This window comes from Diadema setosum, chromosome 1 (assembly GCF_964275005.1).
Source record: "Diadema setosum chromosome 1, eeDiaSeto1, whole genome shotgun sequence".
Classification (NCBI taxonomy): Eukaryota; Metazoa; Echinodermata; class Echinoidea; order Diadematoida; family Diadematidae; genus Diadema; species Diadema setosum.
This window is the reverse complement of record NC_092685.1, coordinates 32590768-32609281: the sequence shown is the minus strand read 5'-3', so window position 1 is coordinate 32609281 and position 18514 is coordinate 32590768. Positions and strand designations below refer to the sequence as shown.

Sequence of the window (18514 nt, the reverse complement as noted above, 5' to 3'; positions counted from 1 at the left end):
GGCATTATGCACCATCCATGACATTTTGCAGATTTCTTTTTAATCTGACTGAAAAAAAGATTGCTGGATTTTGACCAAACTTTATAGCAGGAATCATAACTTTGGGCAAGGGCTCATAGTTTTAATACAGATGGTGGTGGTATCTCCAGGGAGGCCCCTAGGTTGGTCCCAAATACCCAACATTAGGAGGGTAGTGGACAAGGGGCCTGCTCTTGACCACGCAAATCGTAAAGATTTTTGAAATATTTTGTTTTGGTGAAGTGCCATGAAGGCAAAGTCCAATGCTGAGGTGAACGTGAGACTCGCAGGTCTCTTCTTATAAAACTGATTGAAAAATTTCTGTTTATTAGAGGCAGTGGGTTAGCATATAGTTTTAATTCTGTTTGTCAATATATTCATGTCTGGAAGAACTTTGTAGGCACAGATGCACTTTATTGGGTTGGACAATGACCGTATTTTGCAGTGACAGTGGCAGATTAATCCATACGGGAGGAAACTGGTGTGCGTTTTACTCATCACACGCGGAGGTATCAGAACCTGAGAATGATGCGCATTAATCTTAGGTACAGGGAGTAGCCCTGTGGCTTTATGGAGGTATGGTAACGATATGGGGCTATGCAAGGGGATAAATGAGTCACTGAATGTCTCTACTCTGCTAGTATGGAAGATTTGGTGGATAAAACAGGTCAAGGTCACGTTGTTTGGACGTGTCTAAGAGGCTGCACCCCTTTTCAGGAGATTTGCAAAAATCTTCTCTTTTTTTTTGTGCAACTATGTTGTTTTATTTCAGTCAATGAACTCTGCCTTCTGTTATACAATGACATCACAATGTCGAGAAAGTCACCATCCACTCGATCTTCAGTAATGTCAATGAAATACTTGGTGTTGCATTATGTACAAAGTGGTAGTAGATGCAGGTATAGCTCAAAAGAGTTGAAAATATGACACATCACTAGAGTTTAACTGATGTCAAATGTCATATACATCTCCACTGTGGAGACTGCTTATGAAATACAATCTAGGTTTGTTATGAGAATAAATGGAATATGATTTGTGGAGAGACTGTAATTAGGTATCTTTGCTGCTGTTATTCTTTGTAATGAAGATTGTATGCTCAATCTATCTGAGATCGAGTATGTGATCGTATTCATAAAGAGTAATAACAACCTCTGTGATGTTAAGATACATGTGGATATTTTCATGCCCCAAGTTTTCTATGCAATAAGTGAAACTCGGAAAACTTGATAGGGAGTACCGGAGGTAATCTGGCAGAATGTGTACAGCATCAAGTTACGAGACGTTAATCTGCAAATATGTGTGGCATACTGTGTAAGCAAAAGGCCTGTATTGAATATGTTTGGAAAAGATCTGGATAACATGGCTCCATAGAACATAAAAAAAAAAAAAAAGTACATGTTAAGTGGGGCATAGATGTAAATGTCAAAGGTAATACCCCTTTTCCTGTTTTTCAAAACTGGGTACAATTAAACCCTGAACTAGTGGTTTGTGGGTCGTCGAGAGAGGAAATACCATTTTTCATTAATCCAGTCTATCTATCTGTCTATCCCTGTATCTCTTTCTTTTCTCTCTCTCTCTCTATCTATCTATGTATCTATCCATATATCTATCTAACTATCTATATCCATCTCCTCGTCCACTTACCTACATATGCCTATCGTGTCTATCTATCCATGTATCAATCTATGTATCTGCCATTATCTTTTTATCTGTCTATTTTGATATGTTTGTGACCGTCTTTTCAATTTTTTTTTTAACCTGTTTATATATCTCTGTCTCTCTTGCTCTTACACTCTCATTCTCTCTGAAAAAAAAAAAGACATAGAATATCAGCAGAGTTTATGTGGCAATCTGTTTCTCCCAGGGTTATGTAGAGTCCCAGCATGATCTGTCATGCAGAATGTTATACATTGTAGCAGAATGTTATTCACTGTACTCCCTCAAGAGACTTGCACTAGTTCCCAGGGGGGAAGTGACCGTGTGTGAATCATGACTAGAGATCTAGAAGGGGCAGCTATCATCATGACACATAGGGCACTGTAAAGTGTGCCAAGGTTTCTCCCAGTCCTCTTCATTTTGTCACCCAGCTGGAGGGGAGGCATGCGGGGGATATTCCCTGATGGCAATTAGCCTGAGAGAGGCAACAAATGTTAGAAGTTTAGCAGGTGACTATACATATACATGAATTTATACGTCATAAATATGTAGACACTTAAACCAAGGAGGTTTCATACAATGTAGCTGGAGTTCCAACTGGCTATAATTATTCAAACAGTTGTCAGTTTTGTATTGATGTACGAAAGAATTCAAAGGAGCATTTATTGTGCCTATGATGATTGATGTTCGACACTGCCGTCTTGCTGAGCAATCTGAAGATTCCTTTTGAACGCTAACACAATGTTGGCCATATTTTGCTTATTTATTCATTAAATGAAATGAAATTTCACTTAATGATAAAGCATGTAAAACATAAGTCAATCCCCTCCAGAAATATGTGCAAAAGTGTAAATCAGAGCTGCATCAAGTGACAATGTTTAAAATTGTACTATCCTGGAAAGCCAGTTTTATCACTTTTCCACTTAATTTCCACAAATAAAACTAATATGGAATAATCTTCACATATAATTCTTTATTGATAGATAGATTAGTGCCCGGGTATGCCCAGTCGAGTAATTTTCATCTTTATTTCAGCATTTTTTGTGCAATTTTTATTCGCGCATCCAAGACCCCGTTTACAGTGCAGGGCCTGGCCGAGCCACGGCCGAGCCACGGCCTCAATTGCGGAACTCGGCCCCGCAATTCTGTCTATTTACAGTGCTGGGCTCGGCCCGGGCTTTTAATTCAAACCTTTCAATATTTTGTCGAAGTGGCACTTTGCTTGTAAACAAACACTATTATTTGGAGGGCGCCAGTCGCAATGTGGTATACTCTGGTTTCCAGACCCTTTGCCAACTGGACTCCGTGGCGACCAAGTCACTGCCTTTGCCGAAGGCAACGGCCTCTGCAGGACAAAACCACCTTAAGATATACTTGTTTTCGACGTTGAGGGCGTTAATATCCTGAATAGCAAAATAGTACGGACAGAGGGTCTGGAAGCCAGACTAAATTTGGTACCGCATTTGGCCTAGTTTGTGTTTACAGTGAGAAAAGGCCGGGCTCGGCTGCGGCCGAGCCCTTTCACTCATTGTAAACGGGGTTCTAGTGTCTGTACCACCTACCTTTTATAAGAAGGGATAGCAAAAAGTAATTACCATCACAAAGACATATCTTCCCTAGAAAGTGGCTGCTGGTGATTATGCAATGAGACACAAGTCAATTGTCTTCCTATCTGTGTGGCAGATCCTGTTTGGCACATGCTTCAAAAATTTTTGAGCGGTGGCATCGTACATCTAGCAAAGGAAATAAAACGGTTGTGACTCCATTCTCTTGAACTTCCTTTGCTTAAACATACATACATGCAGACATGCGTATACAAACAAATACATGTACACAATATTTTCAAAGGAAAACAACCATTGACAGCAGATTCTGTTACAAGTTTCAGTAGATTTGCACTACCCAAATATCATTGTAAGCAGTAGCGTATATCGTCGCTGGGGTGACAAGACCTCGTATCTCAAAAATGTCAAAAATTTTTTTTTAGCTTAATGGTCAAATAATGTGTCAAGTGATGTCTTGGCCAAATCCTAACTGTCTTACTCCAAAAATGAAGCCACCATGACATGTCAAAGAGAAGGCTTTCCCATTCACTATAGTGCTTTGGCCGCCATGTTTTTTCGCTCTCCTGAACATTTGACGATTTTGAGATACGAGGTTTTGTCACCCCAGCGACGATATATGCCTTTGAAAATCAGTGTTTGAGCCAAGGGATGTTCACTGGAGTCATGTTATAAGTCGCCAGAGGTTATTACAACCTGTTGCACCATTGCAGTCCTGAGCGATCTATCATCCCATCAGAACAAGAGGGGGATCCTGAGAAAGAAAAACTGAATATGACCTCAGTAGCTATTTGCACCAAGGGCCCCATTGTCATCCATGAGATGTAATCAGACAACCCAGAAGAATTGCTCCACGGCCAATGACAGATATGACAGCAAGACAGTGTTCTTCCTGTCGTGAACTCGCGTAGGGAGAGGAAATGGTTTAGAGATACAGTGTGTGGACAGACTGATAATGCATGCTCAGCAGCACGGATTGGGGGATGTGGCCGACAAGTGCGATAAGTATCTTGTCACAGAAGTTTTTGTTGCCATGGGATGCAGGCACACTGATAGGTAAGGGGATCCACATTGACGTCACAGAGAAAGGTGTCATCAAGCTTGACACAGAAACAGTGCGTTCATGAACCCTGACCATTTTGTAAATGCATACCATGAATGTTGCACAGAATCCATTTTACCTGGCCCATCTTGTACTCAATTCATATGGAAATTCTCAAATCATTGAGTCATTAAGCAGCAGGGAAATCCAGGGTGCAGATAACCAAATTTTTTTTTCTGCCTTACTGATGCTTGACAGAGAAAAAGAAATTGATGGGACAAAGCCATGGTACTACAAATCTTGGTTCTTGGAATGAAGTTGTGGTTGTAAAATCTTTGTCTGTTTTGCCTTTAAAATTTGTCATTGAAAGATTTGTCAGTCAGATATGTAACAAATCACAAATCCTGTCCCTATCAGGACCACCATAATTATCTATTAACCCTTTGTGTGCAACATTCACATACCTGACTCATATTTTCCTCAAACACACAACTGGACACACAGAGATGATCAATAAATCGCAATAATGCCACTGTACATTGAAAGTGCCATAGCCATAGCTTAAAGAATTTTACATCACAGCAGAGCTTGCAATTTTCTCTCAAAATTTGCTCTGATGCATTTCTAAATGCTTCTATATAAGGTTACATGACTTTGAAAAACAGGATATTTTCCAAAATCGCTGGTGATTGTGGTCTCAGAAATGTTGTGAAAATTTCTGCGTGTACAGCATCATGTACTCTGTTTTCTCCACTGATGTATATTTGATCCTTTCACGACCATGTAGCTGGTTGTCAGCAGAATGAAAGCAAACTAGGACCATATTTCCAGAATAATGTTATTCAAATCATATTCATAGCACATCATTGTGTTTAGGTACAATTGTATTTTTAAGTCTCCTGGTTTTGCTAGGGTTTACATAATGTAGTTGAGTTCGGATGGCTCGATCCTTTAAACATGCTTGAGGGAGTGGAACTTAGCTTGACCCTTTATTCCTTTTGACAACAAAACCTGCATTCTCATTCACAGTCAGTCGTGCATGCATTTAGAGAGCTGCATATTTGACATGGTGTGAAACATGGATTGACTATTGTGTAGGTTGTTGTTAGTGGTTAACAGTGTGAGGTAAGATTTTTTTTCAGTATCTGACAAGCACACCACTCTGAATGTGCAGAAACCAGACAAGACCACACTCTTTCAGCCTTTGAACCCTCACAGTCATTTTGCCTTGTAGATCTTAGCTGTAAGAAAGAGGAAGTGGTTGTATAGAAACACAAAAATAGCACATCCTCTTTTAAAGGGGAATTTACCCCCAAATTTTGTGTTGATTCTGTAGATACAGAAATTTATAAGAATACATCAGTTAAGTTTGATATAAAGCCATTCAAAAAGTATGAATTTTGATGTTTTGAATAAAATAATGTGTCATCATCATTGGATAAGAAAACTGTAAAAAAAAATATGTGATGATAAATTTGGGGATATTAAGAGAATTCCACATGTTTTCATATTTTTAGAAATATAGCATAATGAAAGAGCTCATGACTAAGTGTTCCTCCGTAGAAGGCAGGTGAAAGAATATTATTCTGTAAAAGGTAGTAATACCTTAAAGGATTGTGTACCTTTTTGCAAGTTTTTTTTTTTTTTTATTTTTTTTTTTATCCTGCAATGACAGCACATGGATTTGACCAAATCTTAACATATTTATAACCTTTGAATGGATTATCTGAGTTTCCTCAAATGTAATTAATGTGTTCTTCAAATATTTTTGCATCATCTGAGTCCACAGAGATGTTTTGGATAAAATCTCTATGGCTAAAATCTTAAATGGCTTCAAAGGGAAGTATTATCTTCATAGAGCTAGAATGTCTTAGCCATGTATTAATCATCACAGATGTTGGGGAAAAGATACGCCGAAGGTGGTTGGTGTAAGAATACATCACATTGGTAACTGAACCACATCATCCAATAAACAAGCAGTTTGCTTAGTTTATGCCACAAGTTGAAATCTTTTGTCCAGGAAAACCTGAAGAAATCAGACATTCCATCTAGTTTGAATAAAGATTAAACAAAGTTTAGGAAATACTTTTATATCTCAGTACTAAAAACACATTATGAGGTCTTTTGGGCAAGGTTTGGACATATTTATGATGTGCTGCAATAACCCAAATTGAGTTGTCATTGGTTCAGGTAGCCAAAGGGAGTGTGTCATCTTCAATGTGCCATAATTCCCATTATTCAATCCCCACTGAAGTCACTCTGGCAAAGAGTAAATGCCAATTTTTCCTCACTTGTAATGTGTCTAGCATGATAAAGACAGTAGTTCTGACTTTGTTTGATGTAAATGCAGTGTTACTGTGTAGTATATTACTGGCTTCTATCATGGACCTACTACTACACACATGGACTAGTAACAAAGGTCCTTCTTTGATCCCATCATCACCGCTGCCACCTGATTATGTGCATATCTTGATGAGTACATTCAGGTGCTTGGATAATGACGACTGTGCAAGTCGTGCATCGTCACTGACAAAAGAATTATTTCCCTCATTGCAGTCTTATTTTGCTAAGGTGCCTTTTCAGACTCAACTGCCTCTGAATAAACACCGATGAAAGGGAGCAGCAAACCTGAAAACATGACCGCTTTCCTGTCACAAAACTGAAAATTACTGAAGTGGACACTTGTGGACAAGCATGTAACATCATACGGCTTAATGATAGGACATACATGTCATCTACGGTTACTGTCCACGTTTACTCGGAGCAATGTGCAAAAAATGTGAAAAATTAGATTACAAATCACAATCAACCTGCCAAAATGATCGCTTTCTCTTGTAAAGTACGCACATTTCGCAAATGAAATTACTTGAGCGATAATTTTCCAATGTACACTACAACTGCACATGCATTTGTCTTGATTTAAGAGAATTACTATCTTCTGCGCATGTAGTTTTTAGATTTCTCAAAGCGTTGTCTTGTTTTTATCCAGGCTGGCTGTCGGCACTGATGATAAGATCAATGCAGGAAAGCATGTTTAAAATGCTTTTGTAACGCTTTTGACAGAAACAGGTACATGAATTAGTTAACAAGCGATGAATGTCCATGTGTAGTAGGTCCATGCTTCTATTATTTGTTGTACATGCTATGTGCACTTGATTAACGATCATCTATTAGGTATGCATCCTATATCTATGGGGGTCTCTGCTATGTTTCAATATCTTTAAGTAGCTACTGTTAATGTTATTTAATTTCCTGTTATTCCCTGCATACACATTCATTGAATTATGTAAGACAACTCAGAAACATCCTGTTGTGTTCTTACTGACCAACTTTCAAGTACCCTCTACTCTACTGTTTGTCTTTGTTTCTGGCCATATATCCCTTCTCTCTCTTTTTCATCATATTTCTTTCTTCTTCTTTTTTAAATCTGACCTTGCTATACTTGCTTCTTGATGTCGATTCTCCCCCCCCCCCCCCAATTTGTTCAACCTCATGTTTACTTTCAGCCAAGCACATCTTCAGTTTCAAAGTTCCAAATGTTATTGTTTTTGTCGTTACACCCGTGTGTCTATTTAAAAAAAAAAAAAAATGTATTTAATTGTCTAGTACATATTTTTCTCCATTTATTCTCCCATGAATTTGTTCTATGATTTCAATGAAGGTGAACCTCATTCTTCTGCTCTATTTTTTCTTTTACTTACCCCATTGGCACTGAACACTTTTGTTTTTAATTATGTTTTGTTTTTCTGTTCTTCTTTGTGAATTTGGACTATGTATGTCATATTTTTTACACTCATTTTTCCCCTTCCTCTTCATCATTCTGTTCTTTTTCCCTTATCTCTCTCTCTCACATACACACACATATTCTCCATTCTATTTGTCCTTTCTATATGAATTGTTACACGTCTTTCCATATATTTATATCTCTTGTTAACATCTTGCGTAGTCAGCCTGATATCTTGCCCACTCCTTCTAATCTATGTCAGCTTTGATTTGTATGAACCCACACAGCCAAGAAGGGATCAGAGAAGGCCAGCGAGAGGTTACACAGGATATCCTCGGGCAAAAGTCGGAAGCGGGACCCAAGTGTGGACATCCAAGAGACGATCCTGAGGTGAGACAGGGGTGCAGTCCAGGGCCACTCCAGGGTTTGGGTGGGGTCAGTGTGGAGTGGTCATGGGGTAATATGTGCAGTGTGGTGCTTGCAAGGGGCAGTGTGACATTGAAAATGACTTTGAGGCAGCGATTACAACGCATTTAATGGTCACTGAAAGATGAGAGAAAGCTATACATTATGAATGTTGGAATTATGAATTTGAATGGTGATGTAAGATGAGAAATAGTAAAAGTCAGTACATGAAAATGTAAATCCTCAAATGTTAACACAAGAGAATGACATGTGTGTGTGCTTATGTGTGTTTGTATGAGAGAGAGAGAGAGAGAGAGAGAGATGACACATTACACCTTGATGAAGTCAAGTTATGATATCAAGATAATATGTTAACAATCACAAGAGAGATGATCCATTGTCTGTAAAGGCCAGTGTTTGTCACCGTGCCCAGACTATCTCAAAGTGTGAGCTGGATCTGGGCCCTGATTCGTCAAAAGTCACAGGCATTTCAACAAATCAGGCAAAAAGTGGCTTTCAGCCAATCAGAGCAAGAGGTACAGAGACCCTTCTTTGAATTCCCTTTGTTGTCATTGTTAATAGCTTCATGTTTTTTCAAAGTCCAGTGGGCCCTGAAATGAAATGACTCAGCAAGCTTTGTTTGGCTTCTGGTGGCATCTATTTTGAGCTTGTGAAGCAGGTGCCGTAAGCACACTCAATCACAGGTTATACATGAGACTGATGACGCAAAGTGTGTATCGATGTATAGGGAGGAGTAGGTGTTTGCAAGCTGTAGCACTTTTTTTCTTTCTACTTCATGATCCTAATATTGCATGAGAAAATGTAGAAACGTTCTAAGTTAAACATCATTTGAAGTATCTTTTACACTTACATCTCAAGAACTAAGTTAGTTCATTTAGAGTATGCTCTTAATCACATCTACGACATGATCGTGTTTTTTCACCCAGAGCAAATTTCAAGATAAACCAGAACTAAGTCCTGTTTCCAGTTAAACTCAGATAAGAATATGACATGTCAGGAAGTTTAAGGGCAGACACGTTGCAGAATATTTCAAAATAGTCAACAGAATTCATCATATAATGCAGTTGGTTGTTGGAAATTGAACAGATGTAAACAAAGCTGTACTGTAGTTAAAATTTTACAGTAAAAGCAAATAACACAGAAATTCAGATATCTGATTGTCTGCATCCTGAAGGGAGAAAACATCAAGTGAAAAGGGATAGGGAAGACTTCATGTGTTTGTGTGTGTGTGATTGAAGATGATAGATACTTGTTGAAATGCACGTTGTCCTTGTCCCATATCATCAAAGACGTGTTCAGGGGCAGGACTGACACACAGGCTTGATCTGCAGAATGCCAGACAGTGATCTTTTTATCTTGCTATGAGTCACGGTAGCATGAGTCACTATGGCGATACAGACCTCTCTCTCTCTCTTCCTCCTCCCTTCACAAAGTTTGCTAAGTCACTAAACAACCATAACAACAAAATTAATGTACCTAGAACTGTGGAACTGTTTCATATATGACTGGTATTACATCATATTTTCTTTGCTTGAGATTGAAGATAATGCGTAATTTATTCCACATATCTTATGCCAAACTGACAGATTGACATCATTCTTTGAAGGACAGTATAAAGGGGCAAAACTGACACACCCCTTAAAAAGATGACTTGGTTTTTTAATAAAGTCCTGTTAGAGTTCTGAGGGATTAGCATGAAGTTGTGCTAAACCTGACCTGAAAACAGAATCTGAAAGAGGACAAATGACCACTTCCTTCCCAATTGAGATCATTGGGAGGTATATTTGATTCACCACACTGTGCTGTGGGCCCCTAGTGGGCCAGGTGATGCAACAGATTTTTGACAGATGTGGCCTTGCAGTAGTGATCAAACACTGAGGAAATATATGACTCGTTCTGCTTGTACAGTGATAATCGCTGGTGTTTACTGTGTAAAGGGTTGAAATCTGGGCTGCAACACAAGTGATCAGGGATGCACTAAATGATGATAAGCAATTTTGCCTTGCCTCTGAGTGTGAGGCTGATAGTTTTAGTTTCAGGTATTGCTAGTATTGATGCAGCCACTTGTAGCTTGAGATACTATGGGTGGAACATATTGCACATGATTGTACACCCATCTTGCCATCAGCTCCAAAAGCTAGCATGATGGCGTAACAATCTTGCTTCATTCAGCAGAGGCCACAAGTAGAACTATGGTAGTTGCCTGGGAAAGCCAGGAAAAAAGCAACTTCAGCATGTTCATAGCAGCTTGCCCTCCCCTCCTAGAGCTCATATATTGAAATTTGTCTATATCGAGTCTTTTACTTAACTCCTCAACATTACCAAAGCCAGTCTTTCTTGTTTTTCTTTCCCTATATTGTGTGTATGAGTGTGTGCATTGTCGCATAGACAGCGTATAAAGATAATCTTATTTCATTTTGATGCAGTAGTTACTGTTAGTTGACAGTGAAGCTCATGGACAGAATAAAGTATCACTCAAGAAATAAATACAAGGTGCATACATGTATGTAATGTTTTAACTCAGAGGAATGTGTGTGATGCAAGAATACTAATGGTAGAATGCAACAGAAGGAATGTAGGTGACTGATATGAAATGTTTCACAGAAACTGCTACTTTCATATCAATCAACTATTCCCACCTGTTTCCTCATGGTAGGGTGGTGGCAAAGAGCAGCACAGACAGCAGCATTGGGCTGGGGGCCCTGGTTCACAGCTTCATCCGAACTCAAGAGGAGAAGTGTGAGACAGATAAACCAGAGGTGGTGCTCCGAAGTGTGCGACAGTTCATGAGTGGCACCAAGAACTACCTCTTGAACAACAGGGAGCCAGAGGTTAATGCTGTCATCAACAAGGTAGAGAACTTGTTTTCTGTTCCTGGTTGTCTGCAAATATGTGCATCAGTGATAAATAGCACGGGATAGATGAAAGGGGTAGAGGGCTCTTTAAGCTTATATTCACAGTGAATCTTTTTTATGTGGATCCTGTGTCACAGATCATAAATCAGTGATGATGACCTCAATGTGCATGTATGTTGCAGAAGATATTGTGGGTGATTAGTAAACATCAAAAGTCCATTTTACATTTTTTTTTTTCTGACTTCATATCACTTATCAATAACTCTTCATTTGATGTGCATTTGAGGAGACTTAACATTGATACATCTAGTGCCTCTACCATGTGGCAGTGCGAAAATCAACACTTTGTCTTTTGTTGTCTAGTTGTCTGCAATTAATTCTTTTGTGGCAGCGTAGTATAGAACACAAGGCTGTTGATGCATGACCCAAGTATGTTGTGATGATGCAAGCATTTTTCATGATGATATGTCTGTAACGTTTTCTGACTCAGCAAACTATGTCATTTCCTCTGGTCTAGTTGACATTGCTTGAATCTCTGTGTAGTAACATTTTGCATCTTACTGTGTTCTGCAGTATGCCAGTGAATTGGATGCAAGCAGCTTGGAGGCGATCGTAGAGGGCACCCTTCACCAATGTGTCCTGGCACCACTCCAGTCTGACATCAGTATGAGTTGTCTTAATGAGTACAACAGGTAAGAAGTTCATTGCGCAGTCGTAGTGTAGGAATGTCCAGTGCTCAGATATTACACATACATGTGTCTGGTAGTTTGTATTTTATATCAACAGTTTAAGGGGATTTTTTTTCTCTCTCAAATCCAGTTTTAGATTCAATTGATTCAGAAAGATTAGTGAAACACTAGGTTAAAGTTTGAGGAAAATCAATGATGTATTCAAAAGCATAAATGTTTAAATTTTTGTGGATTCCATGGCCCCAACTCTAGATGAGACTCATCATCCATTCATAATGTCACAGTAAAAGAAGTGTGAAGAAATATAAATCTCACATTTTTTTTTTTAAATCAAAAGACACTTGATCTTGCTCCTCCAGAAGATTATACCAATGATATTTGTCATACCATATCTTAGAAACTGGTCGTTCATTAACAGGTTATTCATGAATTAGGAATGGATTGTCCCAGTTTTCCTCAAACTTTCACCGAATGGCTCACTAGTCTTTTTGCAGTGCTGAATCACATGATACATATTGAGGGAAACTGCCCCATTTAGAATAATGTGATCATCAAGAGTCACTTCCCTATGCTTATTATATGGTGAGCAGTGAAAATCAGTTCAGAAGATTGTAGTGATCATCATATAAAAAGTCATTGTGATGAACTGGTCTCAGTATTACAATTCTGGAGGCTTCAGTAAGACTGAGGGCAGTGTACTGCAATGGCCATTGTTACCCAGTTTAATGACCATATTGCCCTTGATCTCACTTTTATTTTATGAGCACAAACACACTTTATACCGTTAACCTGCATTGACCTCTTCAACTCAAAACAAGATAATGCTAATAGCCCATTCTTCTCTCTCTGCTTTCTGTCTCATTATGAATTCAATTTGAACTGAACATGTTTCGCTGGCTCTTCCTTGGCATGATCATCAATTGGTTTTTTTCTGCCATCTCATCAGTCTGTCGAAATATAATATGTATGTATATATATATATATATATAATATATATAGATATAGATCTGTCTGTATATCTATCAGTCTACCTGTATTTGTGTCCATCTTTATATATGTGTGTATATATATATATATATATATATATATATATATATATACTCCTAGATGGGTCATTTGGAAGACATTTCCATTTGTTTTATATGCAAATTTGTTATATACATGTTCAATGGCAGTTTACGCAATGGAGACACGAAAATTGTCTCCTTAATGACCAGTTGTCTCCCTAAGGTGCCAACTAGGGATATATATTATATATATATATATATATATATATATATATATATATATATATATATATATATATATATATGTATATTTATTTATTTATTTATCTATTTTTTTTAATTATTTTTATTTTTTTTTTTTTGTATTCATCTATCCATCTGACATTCTTAATGATACACCTGTCATGTTTCTCCATACTTTTTCCCCTTCTTGTCATGCAGGAATGGATCCATGGCTCTGATGGATCACAACATCATGCAGGCAAAGTCCAAATCTCCAGAGGAACTTGGAATCAAGGTGAGACTTGAGTTTGTTCTAATTGAAGGCCGAGACAAGTGTGTTGTGCAGGAAGTAACCTTGTGATATTGATTGATCGATAACTTATCCTATTGTGTTCTTGCTAGACATAAGTAAAGTGTGTTTTGCTGGCCACTTCACTTCCTCAATACTTTGAATAGAAACAGTAGCATGCACAGGCATATTCTTTATTGTCTTGTGTGTGCTACATTCTGATTGTTGCTGATTATTCCATGATGTCGCTGTCTTGGCATTTATATGCCTTTAATTAGGAGTGAGAATGCTTGGTAATGAGGAGACATTGTTGAGACGATGTAAGCTGTGAGAGTGTTTATTCAGCAGCTCTTCCAAGTCCGTGTGTCTTCCGCACAATGGGTGGTATCATGTTACATCCAGCTTACAATTACAATTTATGATGACATGGTGACAACCAGATCTAGGGCTCTTTCCCCTATGGTTAATGAGAAATCATAATGCTAAGCCACTGACTGTTCTTGTTCTGGTTTCTGTGCAGCCAAATTACATCCCACCCCAGGGAAAAGACCTGGAGGAGATCAAGAGACTCTTCTCAGAGCTGCAAGAGGCATACTCACCTCTCAGGAAGCTGGACCTACTCCTTAAGATTGTTTCTGCCATCTACAACACAGTGAGTATGGGACCATTTTCAGAACAGGGCAAATGGATGAAAGAGTTCCTTTGGGTGCTGCAGGGATGAAATAGTTCAAGCAGGGTGCTACAAAGTCACTCACCCCCTTGTATGGGACAAGTGAAATTCATTGTTGGGCAGGTGATGTGAATGGACCCATGCCCAAATGCCCATTTTGACAATTGAGATATCTTTTATAATGCCCTGCATTGTGACAAGAAATGATGCAAACTCAGTCCAAAAGTGGGAAAACTTGGGCGAAAAAAAATTTGAAACATAAAATGAGAAAAGGATGGAGAAGACACAGGAGGAGGCAGAGCTGAGGTGGGAGAAATTGAGGGACTGTAGGAAGAAGATGAATGATTTTGATGCTGTTAAAGATAATAAAAAGTTTTGGTACCTCAAAAATTTCCTTGTCTTAGTTTGTGTTTCAGGTTAAAGTACCTTTCATATAACTAACACTGTGAGACTTACTCGCCCCAAAGTGCTCTCATGTCTTAGTAATCATGCAATTAACTGCGACCAGCAACCCCATACGCATAGCGACCAGCAGTCCCATACGCATAGCGTAATCGGGCTTCGCATTGTATAGCATTCAGGATCATGACAGATTTAGTATCGCGAGATAAATGTTAACTTAAAATTCCAAAAATTCTTCAATTTGAAGACATACCAATTAAGGTGAAGTATTGAAAACAGGCTTCGGGCAACGTTTGGTTCTGCCTATAGTCCCTTTCTTTTCAAATTGATGACTGCATGTGACTCGGCCGAGAGGACCTTGGGAGAGCTACATACACCATGTACACTGAATACTACAGCCAGTGCATGCGAACACATCACATGCGCACAAATTTCAAATCCCATATCAACGGATAAGATGTTTGTGTGCGCATGCGCTGGCCGTAGTAGTCAGTGTATGCATCGGTCCATGGTGTATGTATCTCTCCCAAGGTCCTCTAGACCGAGTCACATTCAGTCATCAATTCGAGAATTTAGGAGCACTTGGTAGTGTTGGAAATCCAGAATTAGAACCTGACAATAATCACAAGTTCTGTGTTAAACTGTGTCCCTCAGTTTGGCATTGGCTGATATCCCTACTATTGTCTGTTCTCCTGCTCAGGTTCGGGACAAGAACTGTGGCCGAAAGGTGACAAATTCTATGGGAGCAGATGGTGAGTTCTGTCTTGATTCTCTCTAACAAAATGCTTATGCAGCATATCATATACAGTATATATTTCCCAGGTTATTGATGTATGAAACATAATTCTAGGAGGGGCGTGTTTGTGAATTTTTATGTTGAATATTTCAATTGATATTGTTTTTCGAATTGTATGATTTAAAACGAAGCAGACAAGACAGTTTGAAGTCTAGCTAGTGGCCTGTTGTAATGATAGAGCTGAATGTCTGACAAGACCTGGGAAAAGAAGTTGACCATCCAGGAAGAGACTATTCTTGTATGTTTGTGCAGAGGGATATGTAGAGAAATCATGTTGCAGAGGGACTTTCTACAACATGATATTTTCAATATAGATCAAAGCCTGACAATATAAAATCCTCCCCAATTTTGGAATGTTTTGCTTATTTCGATATGTGTGTATCATACATATGTCTCCCTGTTTGCTCTGTGGAACCTCTTGATTTGAGTATGATGATTGTTGGCATCCTTGTAGTTGTCATCAAAAAAGTATGTAAAAGGCAGTGTTAAAATTTTCAACAAAATAGCAGGGTTTAGTCATACCATATAGTGTGAGGCAAAGTATCAGTGAAAGCTAATCACACACAAACAGATTTGTGCGACATTCTGCAGAAATCTAACTTGAACTGTCTGATTTTTTTTACCTCAATGCAGACTTTCTACCCATGCTGATCTACGTGCTTGTCCAGTGTGAGATGATGTGTATTGAGATTGAAGCTGACTACATGTGGGGGCTCCTAGATCCAGCCATGCTATCAGGGGAAGGAGGCTACTACCTGACCACACTGAGCAGTGCCAGTGAGTGTCTTCTCTCACTTCTACAACACACAGTCTAGTCTGTACAGTAAATCATTACCGTATTATTTCCTTGTGTTAGTTGAAAATCATCTCATTTTCTGCGATCACACAGTGTAGACTAATACACTTAATTGTTAGATTGAAGATTACGTGTCAATCATTTGTGTTATCCAATGTTTATGTAAGTTCCCATTTTTTCCGGGAGTGCAATAAGTTCACTCCAGAAAACCAAACAGGATCATGTGTGTGTGTGTGTGTGTGTGTGTGCGCGTGTGTGCGTGCATGTATGTGAGTGTTGTGACTGCCCAGCAGTGGCATTTAGCTTTGTAGTTTATCTCCACCTACAAAATGTATGTTGCTTTTCAACATATGTCTATATTTTTGTGTGAAAACTAGAAGTTCTGTAAGTATTTGCTTTACTATGAGCCTTTTTTTTTTTCCTACTATGTAATCCTCATGCTATGTATTACTAAATATGTGGTGTTTTGGGTTTTTTTTCTAATCGTTGCTTTAATGTATTCATTATAATTTTTGTTTATCTGCAATTTAGTATGTGTACTGAAGCAGTTTGAGGAGGAGACAAACACAGAGACCAAAGGTTTCCTGACAGTGCTGGCAGCGCCAACTCTTGATCCGACCTGTATCAGCCTCAAGACCCTTCCTGTGCTTCCAGGCATGGTAGCCAGTGAAGTCTGTACGTGTCATGGCAAACGGCATTTAACCTTTGAATCTGTAAACATCAAGGTTTTTGTTAGCTGGGGGATTTGAACAGATAGAAGCCAATATTGCAAACATGAATCTCATGTGATTATAATCTTTCATGCAACAGTTGTCAAAAAGTAAGCAGAACAAAAGCTATGGTTGTTATTAGTTGAGTGGTGTCAAAGAACTTAGCATTGCAGGTATCCCACCATGCTTCACACAGCCAGAAAAGTTCATCTTGTCAGTAGGCATATACTGCCTGTATAAAATTTCAATACTGTGTAGTCATCATGTGCAGCTAAATTTTTGTTTTCATGTTGATTTTTTTTTCTGTTTAGATTACTGATAAAGTGTATGAATAATTATCAATTTAGGAAGTGTAGACCTGATTAAACCCTGTCACACTGGAACTCATTAAGGTGATTGTTGGGTTTAAAATCATGATAATTAAACAGCTATATGTAACTATTTTAACATGAGTCTACTTCTTAATGCAGTTTTATAGAATATATGTTCAAGTAAGTTGTTTTTGTTTGTCATAGTTTGTAATGCTTTTTGTCTTTGTGTAGGTCGAATTCTGGCACATCGCCTAGCACTGGAGGAAGAAGATGCAAAGACGTACAGATTGTACTTGCTTAGAAACTCATCAGGTGAGTGGACAACTTAGTGGCATTACTGTTTGATGTAAAGATGATGAATGGCATGTGAGGGAATATACAGAAATGTTCCGTCCAAAGGGTTTTTTGTGCATTTGAAGGATGCATAATGTCCTGTAATTCATTCAAACCCAAAGATTAAAACATTCTGTGTATTTGATTCTGTACAACGAAACTGGCCATCTACATTGAATTGGATAGTCACAAGAATTTGAGGGATGCACATACCTGGATATGTCCAACTTAAATTTTCCATGGTAGCCATTTTGGCAACATCACTTCCGAACCCACTGCATGCACCATGCTGCTGCGTTCCAGCCTCATGCACGCAGTGAAGTCCATTCCAAAATTTACATCACACTGCCAAATGTACATGTTATAGCAACTCTGACCAAATTCAGTTCACAAAAGTGCAAAATTGATTGATGAAACAATAAATTGGTGTCACAGTACTGTCTCTTCCAGTACTGTCTCTTCATATCATTATGATACACCATTTCAGATCCAATGACTACAAAGTTTTAATAACAACATTGCATCCGTGTTATTTCCTCTCTTCTTTTCAGAGATAGAGCTAGAAGACTTTGACAGCCCACTGAAGATGAAAACTGATGAGGAGGCAAGAGGTGTCAGAGGCTGTCGATTTGGATTCAAGTCCCACAAGGCAAAGATCAACTGGCCCATACCCAGTGGTCTCCCCACAAGAGACAACACCTCTGTCTTGGCCAACAGCTGATTACTCCTGTGGATAAAAATAACAAAGGGAAATAAATTCCTGGAAAGGAGAACAGACCTGTCACACACCTTGCCATGCCATATTTTCCTTCTGACAGCCATAATATTCATACTCTGCAAAAGGTCATCAGTATATGCAAAAGATCTGTGATGTGTGAAACTTTCTTGAAGAATTCAACTCTTCCACTTGGTCAATGAGGATGAGTTCTGTTGATAGTTTATTGCCTTTGAAATCTATTGAATTCTTAAAAGATTGTCTCTGGAGATTGTAGAGTTTTATAGGAAA

The 18514-nt window shown here is 38.6% G+C and overlaps 1 protein-coding gene across 1 annotated transcript in view; it reads left to right on the top strand.

The window, feature by feature from the left end:
- The window catches only part of LOC140229884 (uncharacterized), a 100557-nt gene extending 82130 nt beyond the window's left edge, over nucleotides 1–18427 (top strand). Inside the window, exons 9-18 of the mRNA XM_072310092.1 lie at nucleotides 8290–8392; nucleotides 11085–11280; nucleotides 11857–11975; nucleotides 13421–13496; nucleotides 14011–14142; nucleotides 15263–15314; nucleotides 15992–16135; nucleotides 16686–16829; nucleotides 17407–17487; nucleotides 18060–18427. Coding sequence (XP_072166193.1) covers nucleotides 8290–8392; nucleotides 11085–11280; nucleotides 11857–11975; nucleotides 13421–13496; nucleotides 14011–14142; nucleotides 15263–15314; nucleotides 15992–16135; nucleotides 16686–16829; nucleotides 17407–17487; nucleotides 18060–18229 — 1217 coding nt within the window. The 3' untranslated portion in view covers nucleotides 18230–18427. The remainder of the gene's footprint in view (nucleotides 1–8289; nucleotides 8393–11084; nucleotides 11281–11856; nucleotides 11976–13420; nucleotides 13497–14010; nucleotides 14143–15262; nucleotides 15315–15991; nucleotides 16136–16685; nucleotides 16830–17406; nucleotides 17488–18059) is intronic.
- The last annotated feature ends 87 nt before the right edge of the window (nucleotides 18428–18514 follow it).